The following is an 18,635-nucleotide window of genomic DNA, read 5'->3' as shown; positions in this document are numbered from 1 at the left end:
CATATTCTCCATACACTCATTCACCTTTTTACCTATTTATTTTCAATCGCTTTCCACTCCTAATTCATCTAAAAACTAATAGCAAACAACAAATAGTTTATCCAATCAGAATTTATTCCTTGATCCTTACAAGTGAAGCGTGACGGCTGGTTCACAAATCGCATGCCCAAAGCAGCACGAGTCTGAGCTCCACCCTGTTAAGCCTTCAGAATTTCTACAGAATCCCTCAACAGTTCAAGTGAATAGGCATCTAAAGTCAGATTGTCAGATTCATCAGCCAATCAGATTTATTTATTTGTTCTTGGTGGGTGTGGTCTTTAGGATATGTCCCAGTCGAGGCCTTCTAGCTGGCCTTGAGTGACGCAATCACGCTTTAAGTGATGTACGTAATTTGAAAGCGAAGAGCGCGAGATCTAGCTGACGAGTCGGCTGTCATCACTTCTGATATCGCCATTGAGAAAGAGATCCTTATGGATTTAAAAACCTGAGATGTGAACAGGAAAGGAGGGCTGATTTTCACTTCAAGCAAATTGGCAAGTGCTTTTTGCATTGTTATAGCAACATCAGGAGTTTTCTAAGTGTAAATTATGATGGCCGGAGCATTCAGTGTCACAAATATTATTAGATAAATTTTTCCTGGTATTAGACCTTCTTGGTTTTAGCTTTCGTGCGTGGACGTGTTTTAAAAATGTCAATTGGTATTATTATTTGGCTGTGATGTAGTGTATGATGTCCAAAAGCATAGGGTTTCTTATTCATTCATTCATTCAACAGTGTTTTCTTAATGGCATGAATCGCACTGAAGGCCAAGACTTAAAATGCATGGGCTGCCACTGGCCTGAAGGGTGGCACAGGGTGGTAGCTGCCACCTTAAAAATGAGCTTTGCCACCCTACTTGCCACCCCAACATGGACCCCGCTCACGAACTTACTGGATGCCACCCCTTACTCAACTTTTGCCACCCCTGGCAAATATTCCTGGACACGCCCCTGCCTTGGTACATCATAAAACTATCCCCAAAAAATGCTACCTGCGACTCTGTAATTTTTGCTGTGACTGCATTTTAAAAATAGCCCAATTGGGAGTGAAAACCATGACCCTGGCAACACTGTGTACAACCAAAGTGATAACTGCAAACTACGATAATGCAAGAAAACCGTATTAACATGAGATTTTGAAATTATTTGTTTTTCCTCCAGTTCTGAAGTCAAATCGTAAACAGACATGCACACACTGAATAAGCTGACAGAACGCTGATAAAGGCGTTTACATGCAAAGCGAAACTGGTATAACTGGCAAAACCTAGGTCAACCAGTTTTCGCTTAAACCATTTATTACCTTTGCTTTGAAATGTACATATTTTAAGGTGCTTACATGAGCTTACTTGTTGTCGGCTTATCAAGCATAAACGTGTAAGGTGCGTGTGCATTAACACAGTCACTATTAGCTCAATATTAGGCCAAAAATATGTTTTATCTTCAATTCATTTATTTAAATGTATCTTCAACAGACCAGCTACCACAGCTCCTGCGGGTGATGGGCCATAGAAGTTGCGAACACTGTGAAACCAAAAAAGGGCAACCAGGCGATCCAGGCCCCTCTGGTCCAACAGGACCATCTGGACCTCCAGGGTACCCTGGCAGGGCTGGAGCTCCTGGCTATCTGGGAACACCAGGGAGGAGGGGACCAGAAGGGGTTAAAGGTGACTCAGTGATGACACACCAGCATACCTCAACAGATTGTGTGGAGTTTTTTTAAGTTAGTTAATTTCGCTTAAATTAGTTTACTGTAATGCAAATTTAAAGTTAACATGAAATTAATATTGACCCTATTTACTTTCTTAATACATGTTGCTGGTCTTATTTTGCTTGATTTATCACTGCACATTATTACAATGGGAAAAAAAAGTTTAGCCTCTGTTAATTTTCTTCAAAATAAAATAACTTGCTCCGCCCCTAAAACAGCTTTCCTTATTGTCTTATGCCACCTAGGCCATACGCGTAAATAATCTTAACCATTGGCCAAACTGTTTTAGGTATGGCAGTTTTTATAAAATCTTGCCAACAATTTTAATGTTGGTTGACGTTAATGAAATATAAATCTCAACAATTACCGCACAACATCTATAGATTTGAAAAAGATGCATTACCATTGGGATACACACAGAGATTCTCCACATTAAACAATGAAAATTGACACTGAAATATGTCACATTATGTAACTAGATAAGTAAAGTTTGTCGAGACAAAGCCTTGTCTGAATGTTTAAACTAATTTTAAAAGTTTGAAGTTTGACAGTTATACAGACATTACAGTAACACCGTGTCCTAACCAGATGCGATGCGATGCCGCGACACGCAATAAAATGTATCTTTTCCATGTTAATCAGAGTTTTTATCCTAAATAGCCGTGACACACAACAGCGACAGGGCATTCTATTTCTGCAATGTCTTGCCGGTCAGCGCAGTCACCATATAGGTCTAAAATTATTCTTATTGCAGTATATTAAAGTCGGCATCTCACAAGCCGGTTCACAACAACTTGATTTTGGCCGAGGGTGTCACACACCTACCGAATGTTGTGCTTGAGGTCTCGCTCTTTTCAGCTGGAGCTCTGTCACACACACATACACCGGTTCAGAATGGCAATGGGGAGACATCTCCGCTCATTCTGACTGTCTCTCCACTTCCCTGTCATGTGGAGGTCGGCGATATAACAACAGAAGAACATAAACAATAGTAACAGACTGAATAAGAATGCCATTCATAAAGTAACCTTGCCCTGTGTATGTGTGTGATTGTGTATTTATCCCCTCAGGGTTTGCCGTAAAAAGCAAATGCCCATATTGAACTTCAGTGAGAAAATTAGATACTAATTACAGACTGTTTCGTCTTTGATTGTTCTGTTTTCTAAATTTTATTGGAAATTATCCTCATTTTAGTGTATTAATATTGCTGTGTCGCGGCTGGTGTGGACAGACCGATTGCGTGCCGCTGGAACCTTATCAAGTCACGTCTGGTTAGGACGCGGTGTAAGTCGAACAGCCAGCTAGCTACTGTAGATAGATCAGACAGACTGTAATAAAGGCCATATCCACACTAACCTGTTTTCTTTGAAAATGCAATAATTTCGCAAGTTTACGGCTCTCATCCACACTGGAACAGCACTGAAACCTTTTGAAAACGCTCTCCATAAACGCATACTTTGGAAAATAATGACATTATGAAACTGAAAACTGAGTTTTCAATCTTAAACAGATTAGTGTGGACATGGCCATAGTCAGATAAACTGTCAGACAGATTGATAGAGAGAGAGAGAGAAAGAGAGAGCAACTTAAAAAGATCAAATGCCTTTTGTGAGTTTGTTTAATATGACGAGGAGGAGGGCGTGGCCGGGCTGTGATGGAGCATGGCTGGCACGTGCGCCATCACGGCCTGGCTATGCCCTCCTTCTCATCAAATTTACATTTTAATTTTTGAATTAAGGAGCATTCCATTTGCCCGTTTGAACATTGCGTCAAAGAAAGCCTATGGTATTTTTCTGATTTTTGGTTGTCCACTGTGCGACAACCAATACTATGCGACTGTGTTGTAAACCCATACAATTGGCCCTCTAAATTTTCCCCACACTCATTTTCAATTAAAATTTTTGGATGAAAGATTACTTTAAAGAATAATTTTATACTGTATCCACTGCACTGCCCAAGCCAAGCTACGGTACATTTTTTTTTTTTTTTTTTTTTTACATTAGCTTCTGTGATGAAGTTATTGCAACATAATTTGTATTGTTTACACCTTGACTTTCTAGTTCTTGTGCAATGTAGCCATAAGCCATTTTCACCTTAATTGTGAATAGCTTAATATTCTGCATGGTTTTGTGCTGAGCATATGGCATATAAAAATTAAACATGGTAATTCTGAGGTTTATGGGGCAAATTCATGATTGCTGTTCAATTGCTGGTAAATGAAATTAAACATTATTGTGACAGGAATCTTGGCAATGTAAACTTTCAATAATTTTTAGTGACCTGTTGTTTTAGTAAAGTGAAACTACCAAAATGTTTAAAGGTCTCATTCAACTAAACAAATGTCTTCAGTGACAATCATTGTTCACTGTCTTTTCAACACCTAAAGGTATCCTGTTCATCGAATTGCCATTATGATGATCGGATGTTTATTTTGAGTCTAACCTCAGTCTCTACATTGTGGTCTGTTGTCTCCTTTTCTGCAATATATCCAATTTTTGTGCATGGAAAATAAATATGTTTTTCTATATCTGGATTGTGGTTGTTTTCTTTAAAAAAGATGTCAGGAACACTGATTCAAATCAAAAGAGCTGAAGGAAAATATAAAAAATATTGCAAGGGCAGATATAGGCAGATATCTAGAGATAACTACTCAGAATATCTCCCCTGTTTAAAGTACAAAATCATACCCATCTCACACAAAAAGCATTGCAAATAGAAAACCCAACCTTGAAAGAGCCTTGGTGAGTGAAACTAATCAGACTCAAATATGCAGGCATATCTGTGCTTGTGTATAATCATTATATTCATTTGTATTTATTTATTTTTTTTAACCAGTACAGTTCAGCATCAGAAATTAAGGGGGTGGGCGAAAATGTCACCACAAATGACAAAAAATGCACCCAAAATTTAAAACGTGGTGGCAAAAAAATGTCCTCGTAACTTTCTATTATAGTCCTAGCTACCCATATTATGGCATACAATTTATGTTGATTTAATTTTTAGGGTAAGAGGTAATACATTTTAAATATTGAGAATTTGTATTAATGAACTGATGAAATGAATGTATTTGAGATAAACAGATGAGACAGTTTGTTTTAAATGGATGGAAAAATCAAATGCAGGGGAAACAATGGTCCCTTTATGTAAAAGTAACCTAAATTCTGATTTAAATCATAGAATCTTCCATTTTAGGATGTCTATATAACTTGCGTTTAAGAGACTTTTCAGTATTAACAGACCATTTTCTTTTGCATAATAATTATCTATCACCTAAACACCGTTTTCAAGAAATCCCAGTTCACAGAAAGAAAAAACAAACATAGATACCAATCACTTTCAATCACAGCTAATCCCATCCAATCCCAATCATCAATACAGCCAATCACACCCAGTCAACATCCAGCCATCCAATCTGCATCCAGTCACCATAGGGACACCAATCATAGCCAATTACTACCCAAATATCCAGTCACCTCCCAATCACATCCACTCAACACCTAGACACCACTGCGTCAGCACGTGCGTGCGTACGTACGAACGCAGGTGGGGTGGATGGCGTAAACACGTGGGTTTCCATTGGTTACAGGCTCCTGGTATCCAGGAAAAGGGATGTAGCACCTCCTGCAGTAGAGAGCAAACAGGGCAAATGTGAGGAGAGGGCAGCTGTTGTGCGAGTAAATATGGGACGGTAGATGGCCAAATGAAGGTGAAGGTGATGATTTACCGGCAGGTGATAATGACCCAGGTGAATGTGGGTTAATTGACTCTAATATGCTGTTTATCAGACATGATTTGTGATGTCTCTCATGGGCAGTGGATACCAGTATAATAACATTTACTAAGGGTTATATTACATGGTTGTGGTATAAATGCATATAAACATATAAACATATAAAAAGCTGTTTGATTTTATTTTGACTGCCCTTGTTTAGTTGATGTTCAGCATCAGTCACGGCCTCATCTTTGTGTGGTGCGCGTGCGTGTTACTAATGCATACCAAACACTTAAAGGAATAGTTCTCATTTACTAAGCCTCATGTTGTTCCAAACCCATATGACTTTCTTTCCTACGTGGAAAGCAAAAGAAACCTTAAAAGTGGTCACTTTTGACACATGTGAGAACAAATGGTGTTTAGCATCACAGATGTCAAACGTAGCACAGTGTCTTTAGGTGCATCCCAAACCGCACACTTCTGCACTATTCTATGCCATTTTGTAAAGTAGTGCGAGTAGTGTGTTAACACTGAAAATGCAGCAAAAAGAAGTGTACTTTAAGTACCCGGACGATGCATTTTTTCAACCGTCAAAATGGAGTGTGGAATGTTGGACACTTCACGCACTGCCGTAGATCGCAGAAGGGGTGGAGTTACCTGGATGCATTGCTGGTCTGACAAAACATTTGTAAATAATGATGTATCAGTTAGCAAAACTTCAGTGGATACAGCACCTTACAAATGTGAGTTGAATGTTTACCATCACCCCAAGCTGTGTGAATGCATACGTTGTTTAAGATACAAGAGTTGAACTGAGGTTGGCTAACGCGCTAAAGCTAGTGGCAACATATCAAGTGCGCTTGAAACGTCACTTCTGTAAGCTGTTAAATGGTGAATGCTATTTAGTGTAGTAAAAACACGTTAAGTGTTCTATTTGGGATAACACTACACTATGAAAATTCATACACTACATGACTGAGTGCATAGTATATTTTGTAAGTGCATAGTGTATAGTGTGCCATTTGGGACACAGCTTTTATGTGCCAAGTTTGAGAGATTTGAGAGCTAATGTAGAGGTCTGCATTCCTGCAGCTCTCAGGAACCGCGGGACCCGATCAGATTTCTTGCGAGATTAAATTTCCAAAAATAAAAACGGTAGCGTTCGGTAACTCTGGTGAATTTTGGGCGGGAGCGGGCAGTCTGACAATAGCCTTTTATTTAAATTTATATATATATATATATATATATATATATATATATATATATATATATATATATATATATATATATATCGAGCGCCCATCCGGAGAGAGAGAAAGCGGTAAGGGCACTTAAACCTGAGCTAAATTATGTCTAACACCTGTCTCTAATTCCAGTGAGCTTGGGGAGAGCGGCATATAAACAGCCACGCCACCGCCAGAAGGGAGAGAGAGTCTGGCACAAGAGTCTCACGGTGAAGCTACTGAGTTCGTGATGCTAAAGAGTTGTGATAAAGTCTTCATGATGATTAAGAGGCTGTGACTAGGAACCTGTGATGCTACAGAGTTTGTGAAGCTGAAGAAGTTACTGTGCCAGTTGTGACTGTGTTAACCCTAAATTTGTGATTAAAAGCTCACCTGAGACCTGAATCTTCCTGTCCCAGTGACCTCCTTCCCTCATACTGTGTGATTTCCTCACAAACAACATATGACGTATGATGCTGAAAGCACTCGTCCATGCGTGCAGCACGTGCATAATACAGTCTTCAGAGTAGGCTATGCAGGTGGTCGATAAGAATGACAGAGCAAAGCACAGATACGCTGCCATCAAAAGATGTTGAAGTTGGATTGTAAAATGGCCAGTTTAGTGCTAAGAAGCCAACCTCAGCCAAGTCCGATATATGGGTATCATTTTCACACATCATAGACGCAGGTGGAAATAAACTACCCTTTGTGCGATGTGATGTCTGAAAGTTGTCCTGTTCAGCAGCCACAAGACTGGAACCCCTGGTTTAAGGCAACACTCATGCCTCATCACAAAGGGACAAACTAAACTGACATTGACAAAGTCCAAGCGGCATCTCAAAAAAGAGACCACAGAAAACTTTGTTGAATTTGTTTACCAAGACATTCGACCATATGATACTGTGTCTGGAAAAGGTTTCAATCAGCCAGCCCAACATTTGGTCAAAACAGCAGCGAAAATAGGAAAATTCAATGTCAGTGAGATACTACCATACCCAACAACAGTATCAAGAAATGTTGAAACGAGGGCTCAGAATCTATGTAGAAACATCCAAGTTCGGATGCGCAATTACTGCAGATATATGGACAGAAACCTATCGCAAAACGTCCTTTCTTTCGGCAAATATTCATTACATTAATGACCTATCTCTAATACTGAGTATTTGGCATTGATGCGACAGAAATGGGCAGAACGTTTTTGTCACAGATCGTGGAGCTAACATATGTGCCCTACGAGGATTCACAAGACTAAATTGCACGGTGCACATACTAAACGTGATGCTGTCCAGTGCGTTTGCTCCTGCCGTGATGGAAATGTCACCAGAGGTGGCTGGGCTCCTCGCTGATGTTAAAAAGTTAGTCACATATTTTAAACATTCAGGACAGCAGGGCAAGCTGAAAAAGTAACTGAAACAATCTGTTGAGACATGATGGAACTCCAATTTTGACATGCTGAATTCTGTTTTGGAACAGTATGAAGACATTGCGTCTGTGCTGGCTGAGAGCAATAATTATGACAAGATCAGACGCATCAGCACCAACATGCTCAAGTCTCCCGTATCATTCCATAAACACTTCAATGAGGCAACTGACGACTTGGAAACCGATAACACAGCACCAAGTGCCTCACTGGTTAACTTCCGTGGTCAGTGAGATTAACTGAGCACTGTACGCCAGCCACAATGGACCCTCTGCTCTCTGAAATCGCATTCGTCTGTGTGACGCATTTGAAGGAATTACTGTCAACAGACAACACTTCACCACATTCTGTTCACATGCTTTACCTAATAGCAATCTTTCTGACACCAAATCTGCGAGGTTTGAAAATTATGGATGAAAGAGCGCGACAGGAGGTGATACAGGGAGTCAAGGAGATGATTGCAGATTTACAGTTTGATACAGATGGTGAGGATGTTCAGCCGACACCTGCCAAAAGTCCTGCTGTTCCCTGTAAATTTGCAGATTGGGAAGACGATACTGAAGAAGCATATGGATCAAAATCCTAGGATATCCAGCTTCAGGAGTATAGGACCCTGAAACTTGAACTATCAAGTGAACAAAATGTTCTGCAATGATGGCGTTCACACAGTTCCCAGTTCCCTGCCCTGAGCAACCTGACAAGATATGTTCTTTGCATCCCGGCCACGAGCGCACCTTCAGAGAGAACATTCAGCCTTTGAGGTCGGATTTTGGAGGAGAGTTGTTTGGTACCAAAACCGTTGTCAGTCAACATCATCCTGTTCTTTCATGGATGTTTTAAATAGCTTGATAACATTTTTATTTCATCTTACAGTATAGTAAGCCAAATGTTTTCGTTTGTTCCTATTTTTTGGCTTATAATTTTGAGTGACAAAGTTCGTATTTAATTTTAAGAGATCTGTTTTTCTCTGTGACATTTTTTTCTACTGTGCTGACAGTAAAATATGTTAAAATAATACTGTATGTTGATAAGACAAATAAAAATAAATAAAACACTTGTATACACTTGTATATTTGTTTCCCCCCACCCCATCTCTGACTCTTTCTCTAGGGGAAAATTTAAATGTGAGATTCTGGAAACGAGATCTAAATTTAGTGGGAGCGGTCAGGTCAAGAAGAAAATAATTCTAAGCAGATAGCGGGTGTAAACAGAGTGAATTTTAAGTGGGAGAGGACGGGTGCGGAATAGAACCTAGCGGGAATGGGGTTAAAAAAACTGTCCCACGCAGATCTCTATGCTAATGCAAAGGGGAAGATTTTCAATGGATGTGATATAGCTCAAAAATTGAATGGATTACTTTTATGATACTTTTATGGTTCTTTTTGGAGCATGACAGTCCCTTGTCACTGTATGCTTTCTTTGTATGGAAAAGAGCAGTGTCAACATTCTTCAAAATATTCCATTTTGTGTCCACATATGAAAGTAAGTCATACAGGTATGTAACGACTTGAGTGTGAGTAATGATGACAGAATTTTGGGTTACTCCATTATTATTAGATATTTCAATTTATTATAATTCTCATGGGCGTGTTAGAAGGGTGAGCAACATAATAACATAACACTCTGATAAATCAAACATTTTTAATAAACCCAAAGGCAGATGCTTAAAACAATCTTGTTATTATCAGATGCTGTGTCTGGTTTCTCAGAAAGGCACAGTCAGCTAAAAATAAACAGCCCTGAATCAAAGATGGAAAGAGCCTTTCAAAACCAGTTGCCATGGAGACCCCTTGCAGATATGAACGTCTGGATCAGGATCTGTGGCTCTGTTTGATCTGATGCCCTATCAATAATGCAACGGTAATCCGTTTCAAAGTCACATGCTCATGGATCAACTGCCAATATCTTGCATGCATGAAAGTTATTACATCTTCAAATCAAACTATGCTATATGACAGCGCTCCCAGATCAGTGTGAACCAAATGATTCTAAATGGACTCAATAGGTTATTCAATGGTTCTTTAGCATCATCAGTCAAGCAAAGAACCCTTCTTTATGTCAAGAACCATTTTTTGATTAAGAAGTGTCCTTATTTGGTTTAAGGATCTTTGTACTGTAGATTAAAAAGTTATTTATGTTCCATTATAAAGTTCTTCAGATTAGCATATTGGTTTCTTTTTTCTTTGAACCCAGAATTTACAGTAGACAGTAACAGTTAATAGTTGGTCTTCAAAAGAACTAGAGGATAATAAGTGTGTGGAACTTAAAATAGGTTACAGGTTCTCCTATGTCATTAGACTGCAAAATCATTTTGGTTTCAACTGGAACATTTATTTTTAAGAGCGTAAGGTAAGATATTGTGGGAACTATGAATTGGGAGCATTCTTCTGAGAGCTGAATGTCTGTTGGCTCATGTTGCCTGTACAGTTTTCCAGATGAATTAGCCTAGAGGAGTGAAGGCATGACACCCCAATGTCTTTCAGGCACTGGGGCAAAGGACACTGATCTAAACTCAGCCCATGATGGATCAACTAAGTGCAAAACTTGTCTGAGAGGACATCAACATCTCCATCTGTCTGTTGAAGGATCATGCATGCAAATTTCTATTCCGTTCCACATCAATTATCCTACAATCTGTCACAAAGATAAAACGACAGTTCTGCATCATTTGACACAAGTGGCGTGCCTGTTAGAGGGAGTGAGAAGATGCTCTCACAATCAATACTGGACACATCTGGTGCATTGCCTGTTTATCTTGAGAGATAAATCTCATCTAACTCATTCATTCTGTTCACAGTTACAGTGAAATAAGTTGATATTTCAACCAACACCCAAAGCGAGTGATTCAGCCTCAGTGATCTTTGGAGGATTCATGTTTATTTTCAGACCGAGGGAACAGTTTGATTAAGGTCTGGGGTTCTCTATAAGTCAATCCTCACAGCTATTGTGGCACTTCAATGGGTAAAGGGTCATTCACACCGAACGTGTTTTTGCAACCAGCTGCACTGGATGGACATGTTTGACCACTGTACCACATCTTATTTTTTCAGTGTCTCACACAGGAGTGCTACGTTTTTAGACACTTTGTAAAGTAAAAAAAAAAAAAACATGTCTCAAGACACCTGCGTTCTGTTCTATTTGTTGCGCTGTGTCTATCTGTGTCTGAATGGCCTCTAAGAAAACAATGCTTTGGAATACATATTGATACTATTAAGTGATATTTATTGGAAATATTATGTTAGATAAATAAATAAATAAATATGTCACAAACAGTTTCAGGCAATTTCCACTTGACATCGTATATTTAATTTCTAGAGCTTGCACCTAACCCAGGCTTGCTCACTTGCACCCACTGACCTTCACAGGGTCCAGATTTCATGGTGTGCAACTGGTTTGGATTTGCCACTGTTTCCAGGCCTGGAAATCTTTAGATATCTTTAGAGCTCTGCAAATGATTTTAGTATACTTTGTGTGTATGCGGATAATAAATGAAGACAAAAGGCCGAGGCTAATCTATTTTTTCCTTTGAAACAAGGCAACAATGCAGCTTCTCTAAAGAAACAGAGCACTTGTTGTTTTTGTTTAGTGTGTATATTGTGCTAGTTCTCATTGTCGTAATCCAGGCTACGGACCACAGAGACCCTGAAAGAGACCCTGTCGCACTTCACATTACTCTCTTTGTTTTATTTTTCTCACGTTGTGGGGAGGGGGATGGAGGGGACTGTTCTCTTTCAAAACCAAATTCAGACTCCCGTCCTCACCCTTAGCCACACAAACTGATACTAAAGCCACTTACTTTCCCCAGTTCCTCCACCATTCCCTTCTGCATTCTGTACAATGTTAGTCGAAAAAACAAATCACAATTAAAAAATAGACATCAAGTCAACTGAAACTCATCTGATCTAAACTAGAAAAATCACTCTTTATTTACTGAGAGTCTTGCACTACTCAAATGAGAGAACTTGCGAGTTTGCAAGTCTTTTTGACCGATGAGGCCACAGCTAATCACCGCTGTGCTGATATTGCTTTCATTTAACAGTTCTATGAACAAGATATTTATATCTGGTAACTTAGATTTCAGACACAATACATTTTGACTATTTTACTTTCGCTTTTGGAGTTACACAAGTTCGAGGAACACAAAGCAGGATAAACTGTTGCATGTCATCAAGCAATGCACAGACTGTCTGGAAAGCCGTGAACACTGAAGCAAAGTCCACAATAATATGTTTTGAAAACGCATTGATTTTGCTACACTGGAATAGTTTTACGACACCGAGAACGCTCTCATTTTGGACCTGGCCTGAAAAGCGGTGTTATACAAACAATGAAGAGTCGCAGCGTTGTTATCCTAAATACAAGCAATCTTGGAATGCAGTCCAGTCATATTAGTGGAACGGAATGGTTGTTTAAGACTTAATAATACAACAGAAGGTTTAATAAAGAGGATAACATAAAAAACAAGATCAAATTGATGTAAAAAAATAAATTAAAAAAATGCAGATTCAGTGTGTGGTGCAACAGGCTGTCCAGAGGACATGAAATCTAATGCATTCAGCATGACAAATCATTGTACAACTAGGCACTTCAAATGGCCTTGAAGTAAACAATATCAGCAATTGCTGTTGCTAAAACATCCTTTATTTAAGGCTAAAATGGATGAGAAAAAAAAAAAAAAATAACAACGGCTAGGGAATGATTGACTGACTGACTCCACTAGGGAGCAATCAAAGTAAAACCTCAACAGATTATTCTAGTTATAAATAAAGAATCGTTATAGCTTTGTGTTTCCCCTCTGGATCAAACTCAAGCCTGTACTGAGACACTTCACATGCAAACCAGTGCTCAAACTATTCTTTTTGAAATGCAAAACAAAAAGAACGACAAACATAGAGCTCAATTTTTCATAAGCTTTTGCAGCATGCAGTGGTTAATTATTTTTTTCATTATATAACCAATGTCTGATTGCAAAAGGAACACAAAGAACTGTTGCTGTATGGTGAAGTCTGCACTGATGATCGTCTATGAATATAATTCAGTCTGGCATAAAAGCTTTAGACTCCCAGCAGGAAACCCAGTAATCTCTTTAACTCAGCCTGCTGTGATCCTCCCAAAACATTTTCTCCCCTGAAAAATATTATTGGATCTCAGTAACGTTTCTCAGTTTTTCTCACATTCCTCACATACGTGGTTTCCCACAGACTCGCATATCAAACCACAAAAATGACCAATAAGTGATCCAGTGCAAATAAACACATTCTGCTCTAAGATTCTCACATGAGATGAGTCGATCTGAAGGGTCATTAAATGATTCTCATGAGAGCTCATCAGATGCCCATCATAAACCCAGAAGTCATTTGGAGGGATCAAAGGAAGCTCATTAAAGTATATTTACATTTTAGCTTTCGTAACTGGACAAAGGGCCTGTGTTATTTAAAAAAAAGGCCACCAGATGTGAAATGTCAACATTATGGAAATTCTGGGCTACTGAATTCCAGAGTGAGGGTTTCGGGAATGATTTCAAATCTGGGAGGCTGTTTTGAAGAAAAGAGAGTTTAAGCAGCCATATACGACATTTTTTGCACAGTGCTATCATGAGTAAACTAAACTGCATTAAAACAAAACTAGTTGCACATAAACCTGCAGGAAACATTCAATACTTTGTCAAATCCTTATGAATTCATGGCAATACTATCAAGTAGAGTCTGAAAAAGTGACACAGTATAATGTTGTATGCCAATGACAGCTTATAATGACAGACAATGTGATGACTTGCCACACTTAAAGCACCCTACAGGGGGCACTGACACTGAGAAGATGATTAAAATAAGTGACAGCGGTGACAGCTGCCATACACAGCCCTACATGCTCTCAGTGCAGAGCATGAAGCAGTGCTACAGCAATTGTCCTTCTCAGTCAAAATGCAGGAAACTTCTTTAACAGGCCTTCTTATTGACAACGTTGAAATCAACGCATAAAGTGCATAAAGTTGCACTCTGCAAAACTTTGTCACATTGTCAATGGTCCCTGTCACTTACAGTATGTCATCTCGAACCACCAACTATCCTTAAAAATTACATACTTTTGGTCGCTTTGTCGCTACAAATAGCTGTCAGTGTGAACGGCCCTTAACTGAGACAAGTCTCAGCTTAGGTAAAGGTTACAAGTACAGGACGGCATCAGAATAGTGAGTCAGTGAGTAAAATCGTATTATTCAAACTTATTTTGGATAGCAATTGGTATAGAGAAAAAAAAACATAACAGCCTCACAGGCTCAGATGCACTGGTCAAAGAAATATCAACTGTTCAATTGTTTTATCATATAACAAATATGCTGGGATAGATTCTTACCATTTAATTTGTTTTGCTCCCATTCTGACAGTGAGTTTCTACCCCTCTGCACCCCATTTATTTATCCATAGAACATCAGGAAGTCTGGCCATCAGCATCCTTCTTAAATTTAACTTCTTTAGTTGAGTCTTGACACAGCGCCACAGTAAACACAGGGAGTAAACTGTCTACAGCGTTACAGAACCTTTAACAACTAGTTTCTCATTATCACAGTGCATCTATTTGTGCCCATGTTTGGAGGTGACAGCAACACAGATCCTCACAGAGTGTGATAGAAGCCTCTCAGTTCATGTGATATGCTCTTCAGATGCACTTGAGGTTGTCCATATGGAAATCCTGTTTTCAATCCATCCACAGTGACAGGAGAGAGACGCACTGCTCCGTCACCAAGGCAGCTGCATCCTGCCCCCCTCCTTTTTCACTCTCTGGCTGTGTGATCGTCCTGAGTTTGGCTAATTATCCCTCTTTTCTATTCAGCACTGTTCAGAGACGACTGCTTTTCTCCTTAAAGCTCTCCATCACTGAGATCTGCTTGGCCCTCTGTAGTTCTCGTGCTCCCTCCCTCAACAGCTCCTCTTTTTCTGTGCAGAGATGTCAGACTTGGTCCGGCCTTCCTCTGTTTACCCTTCCCCCTTTCCCTCCACCCCTCCCTCTACTTCTTCCCCTCATCTGTTAGGATCAGCATTGTGATGGAGGGGGGCTGGTATGGGGGCTCCTGTCATTTAGACTGGCTTGAGACACTGGAAGTTTGCACAGATCTCATCTGGACAGTTGTTACAGACTGCATTCTGATTTAAAACAACATTCAGGCATACATTTTCTTTCACAGAAGGCAGGCACAAAAGAATCAGATAACATGCTTTTCATTATCAGAGGTGAATATTCGTCAGTCTGACATATGATCTTTAAATAATGTATGGTAGATGTGGGATATCCACAAAATCAGAAACTGAAATATTATTAGCATTTTTATTCTTCATTTTTTTTTTGGCTGTTGCTTCTATATTAGATAGTACAGCAGGTAATTGTTGAGAAAGAGATATTTTTGGGCAGAGAGAGAGCGCAATGTGATTGGGACATGCTGTAATCCAGACTCGAACCAGAATCACTTATGTGAGCTCTGTCAATAGCATGCGTGCTACCACTGCACCATGTCTCTAGTAGAATGGAAAAAATTGGCATGAAAATTGTCTTATCTAAAATAATCCATTACTGCAGTAATCTTTATTGATTACTACAATGTTTAGGATCATTTGTTGTCAATGGATGCACAACGCATGCAAAGTACAGGCAGTGCAATCATTCTTTACAAAAAATTTAAAAAAAAATCAAAATACTGTTCTGTACAAATGGATTGCAGAGGCATCAGAAATGTCAATGGTTCACTATCATCTAAAAGGCACTTAAAGTCAAGTCATAATAAGGTGGCTCTGCACAGCTTTGAAATTCTGTATAAAGATTTGGCAAATAAAATATGTGCTAAAATATGTCTACTATGCCCCAAAATTAGAATAGAATAGGAAAGAATAGAATAGAATAGAACAGAACAGAATAGGATAAAGTAGGTACAATAAACTAGTACCACAGTATCAGAGTGGCTCTGCAGTTTTCAATAAGTTATGAAATGCTGTCAGCTACCCTATATGTCAGTGAGACCTCCAGATCTGTCAACCGACCAATCAAGTGTCTATTAATTCCAGTCCATGTCATTGCTCTGACAATCTGAATGTCCTAGAACAGTAGCGGTCCCACATACAAGGACAGTCACTCATTTTATGGTTTCCAGTAGCAAAGCATGATGATGCCTCAGAGAAAGCCAGTGGGCAGACCACTGCAATAACATCTTGGGCTTTACAAAACAAGCAGCAGCAAATCCTCGTGACAGCATCCTCCAGCCTATCTATCTGTTATAAAAGCAGAGAGGAGAATAAATGCGTTGTGATAACGAGCTGTATATTTTGTAACTAAGAGGGATGAGAAGGGCTGACATTCTGCAACATGAAGCAAATTAGTTTCAGGGGATGTTCTGCAAAATGCCAGCATTGTTTTAGATGATTGAGAGAAGATCAGCTGTTTCACTGGGTTTGACTAAAGGCCCCTGCAAACTTCATACGAAATCAAAGAACAAACAACATCTAGAAAGAAATCTGGCAAACAGCTCCTGAAAGTTCTTTGTTGAACTTTCAGGAGCTGTTTGCCAGATTTTTTTCTAAATGACACAAAAACCTTGTATCGGCTGCTAAACACCTTACTGCCATTGATCCACATCAGCAGCTCCACCTACATTGAGGCTGACAATTAATTCCTGTTCAGTCAGTTAAGATCAGTAAACATGAACACACTGGTGTGCAGATTCAGGGCCGTCGCCAGAAAGGGCGGGTCCTATGACGATATCGAATGCGCAGGGCCTCTTCCCGTTGGACCGTGGTTCATTTGGGGGTTTCTTTTAACAGTCAGACAAGGGGTGGGGGTTTAGCTGTCGGTGGAGAGCGTTCCTGTTCCCGTCGGTAGTGTTCGCGGGCCAGGGCCCCCCATGATAGCGATCTCACTGTCGGTAGCAATCTCCGGGGGGACCGCACCGGGGGTATGGGGGTGGTAGAACTTAGCGCGGCGCCCCACCGCAGGGCCTAGTGTGACCGCACCAGTTGTACAGCCCTAAGGACAGCCCTGTGCATCTACTCAGACACTCTTAAGTGCCATTTCACACATGTGCCATCTGCAGCCAAAAGCCATTCACACATTTGCCCGAAGATATTATCTTTCTTTTGTCAGTATTCTGCCCATTTGCACTCTTTTATACACCTATTTTTGCAGTAGTATCGGTGTCATCGTATATTACAATAACAGAGTGTAACTGTTGCATACAATGGCCGCTTACAGTGTGTTAGCGCATTAGCGGCATGAAAGCACACAGTAAACATTATAAATTACACATTATCTTATGCTTATATTTTACTTTAAATCATCAAGTAGTTAAAATCTTGAGTGAATTCTACTCAAAGAATGAGGCATGAAGTCATTTAATGTCATATTAGTTGATGTTTTACATGTAGTCTTGAGCATCCCCATATTTAAATGTACCTCTTAATGTCTCCCCCAGTGGTGTGGCCAGTGTCTGAATGTTTGCAAACAGTATGTTGTTGCTCAGCTGTTTCAAATTCCTTTTTGGCTCTGAGTGAAGAACGAAGATATTTTCTGTACTGTGACTGATCACCCCGTCACACCACCAAGTTTTTCATTATTTTTAATCACCTTTTAGCTTTTTGCAGTTCACTTAAATAGTGCTGTAGTGTGACAGATTCATTTTTAAAAGTTCAAAGGTTCCATGTAGTCTTTCAATTAGTAAGACGCTATTAAAACTGACTGCATAAACATTTGCAAATATTATTTAAAAAATGTTTCAATTTTTATTGTTTTAAAACACACCTCAGGACATTGCATTCAGTAATATTGGTTGAGATATCTACTATTTACCCTGTGGATCTTGCTCCTGTCTCTTCCTCAAATGTTCCCTTTTGTCCTTCATACTGCTGGACCAACGCTCGGACACTCCAGCAGGGGTTCTCTGTGTCCTCATCAGCACTACAACTATGACTGAGAGAATAAATACAGAGAGATTAGAAATGGTTAGAAAAGCTGTTTCATGTTCTAGGACTGTTTAGGTGATCATGGATGTTGTACTGATCCTTTAATGTTTAAGCTAAACAGTTTGAAAACTCCAAAGGAATCTACTCACTCTAAATATATTATTTTTAATCATTCCAGCCTGTTTCAAGCTTTCTTGATTGTGTAAAAAACAATTTTCAAAGCAACAGAGCTACAGACCACAAAAGAGCTTGTCACTAGACTCGACAGCAACACATAAGTTCTGGATGAAACATATGTTTGGATTTGCAGATCTGATTATCCATATGCCATCTTTCAGCTAAGCTGCAATACCTGCAGCCACAGCAAGAGGGCATTATTTCATAATGCTAGTATGATAAGCAAAACTAATGGATCCTTTTAAAGTGAGGAGTGTGGTTCCACTTAATCTAGTTAAGAACAGTTCTTAAGCTACAGATCTCTACAGCAGCTATCAGCAGTCTGTTAGGTGAGATGCTCCCTTCATATCATATAATAAGCTCTACAAATGTTAATAAATCTAGTTTTGTATACATTATATTTCCCAAAGTTATGCACC

General features: G+C 39.4%; 1 protein-coding gene across 1 annotated transcript in view; it reads right to left on the bottom strand.

Moving 5' to 3' along the window:
* LOC127431099 (dixin-A-like) overlaps positions 1-18,635 on the bottom strand; it is a 51,477-nt gene that overhangs the window by 19,317 nt on the left and 13,525 nt on the right. Inside the window, exon 5 of the mRNA XM_051681355.1 lies at positions 17,927-18,046. Coding sequence (XP_051537315.1) covers positions 17,927-18,046 — 120 coding nt within the window. The remainder of the gene's footprint in view (positions 1-17,926; positions 18,047-18,635) is intronic.

Source organism: Myxocyprinus asiaticus, chromosome 40 (assembly GCF_019703515.2).
Source record: "Myxocyprinus asiaticus isolate MX2 ecotype Aquarium Trade chromosome 40, UBuf_Myxa_2, whole genome shotgun sequence".
NCBI lineage: Eukaryota > Metazoa > Chordata > Actinopteri > Cypriniformes > Catostomidae > Myxocyprinus > Myxocyprinus asiaticus.
This window is presented reverse-complemented; position numbering and strand designations above follow the sequence as displayed.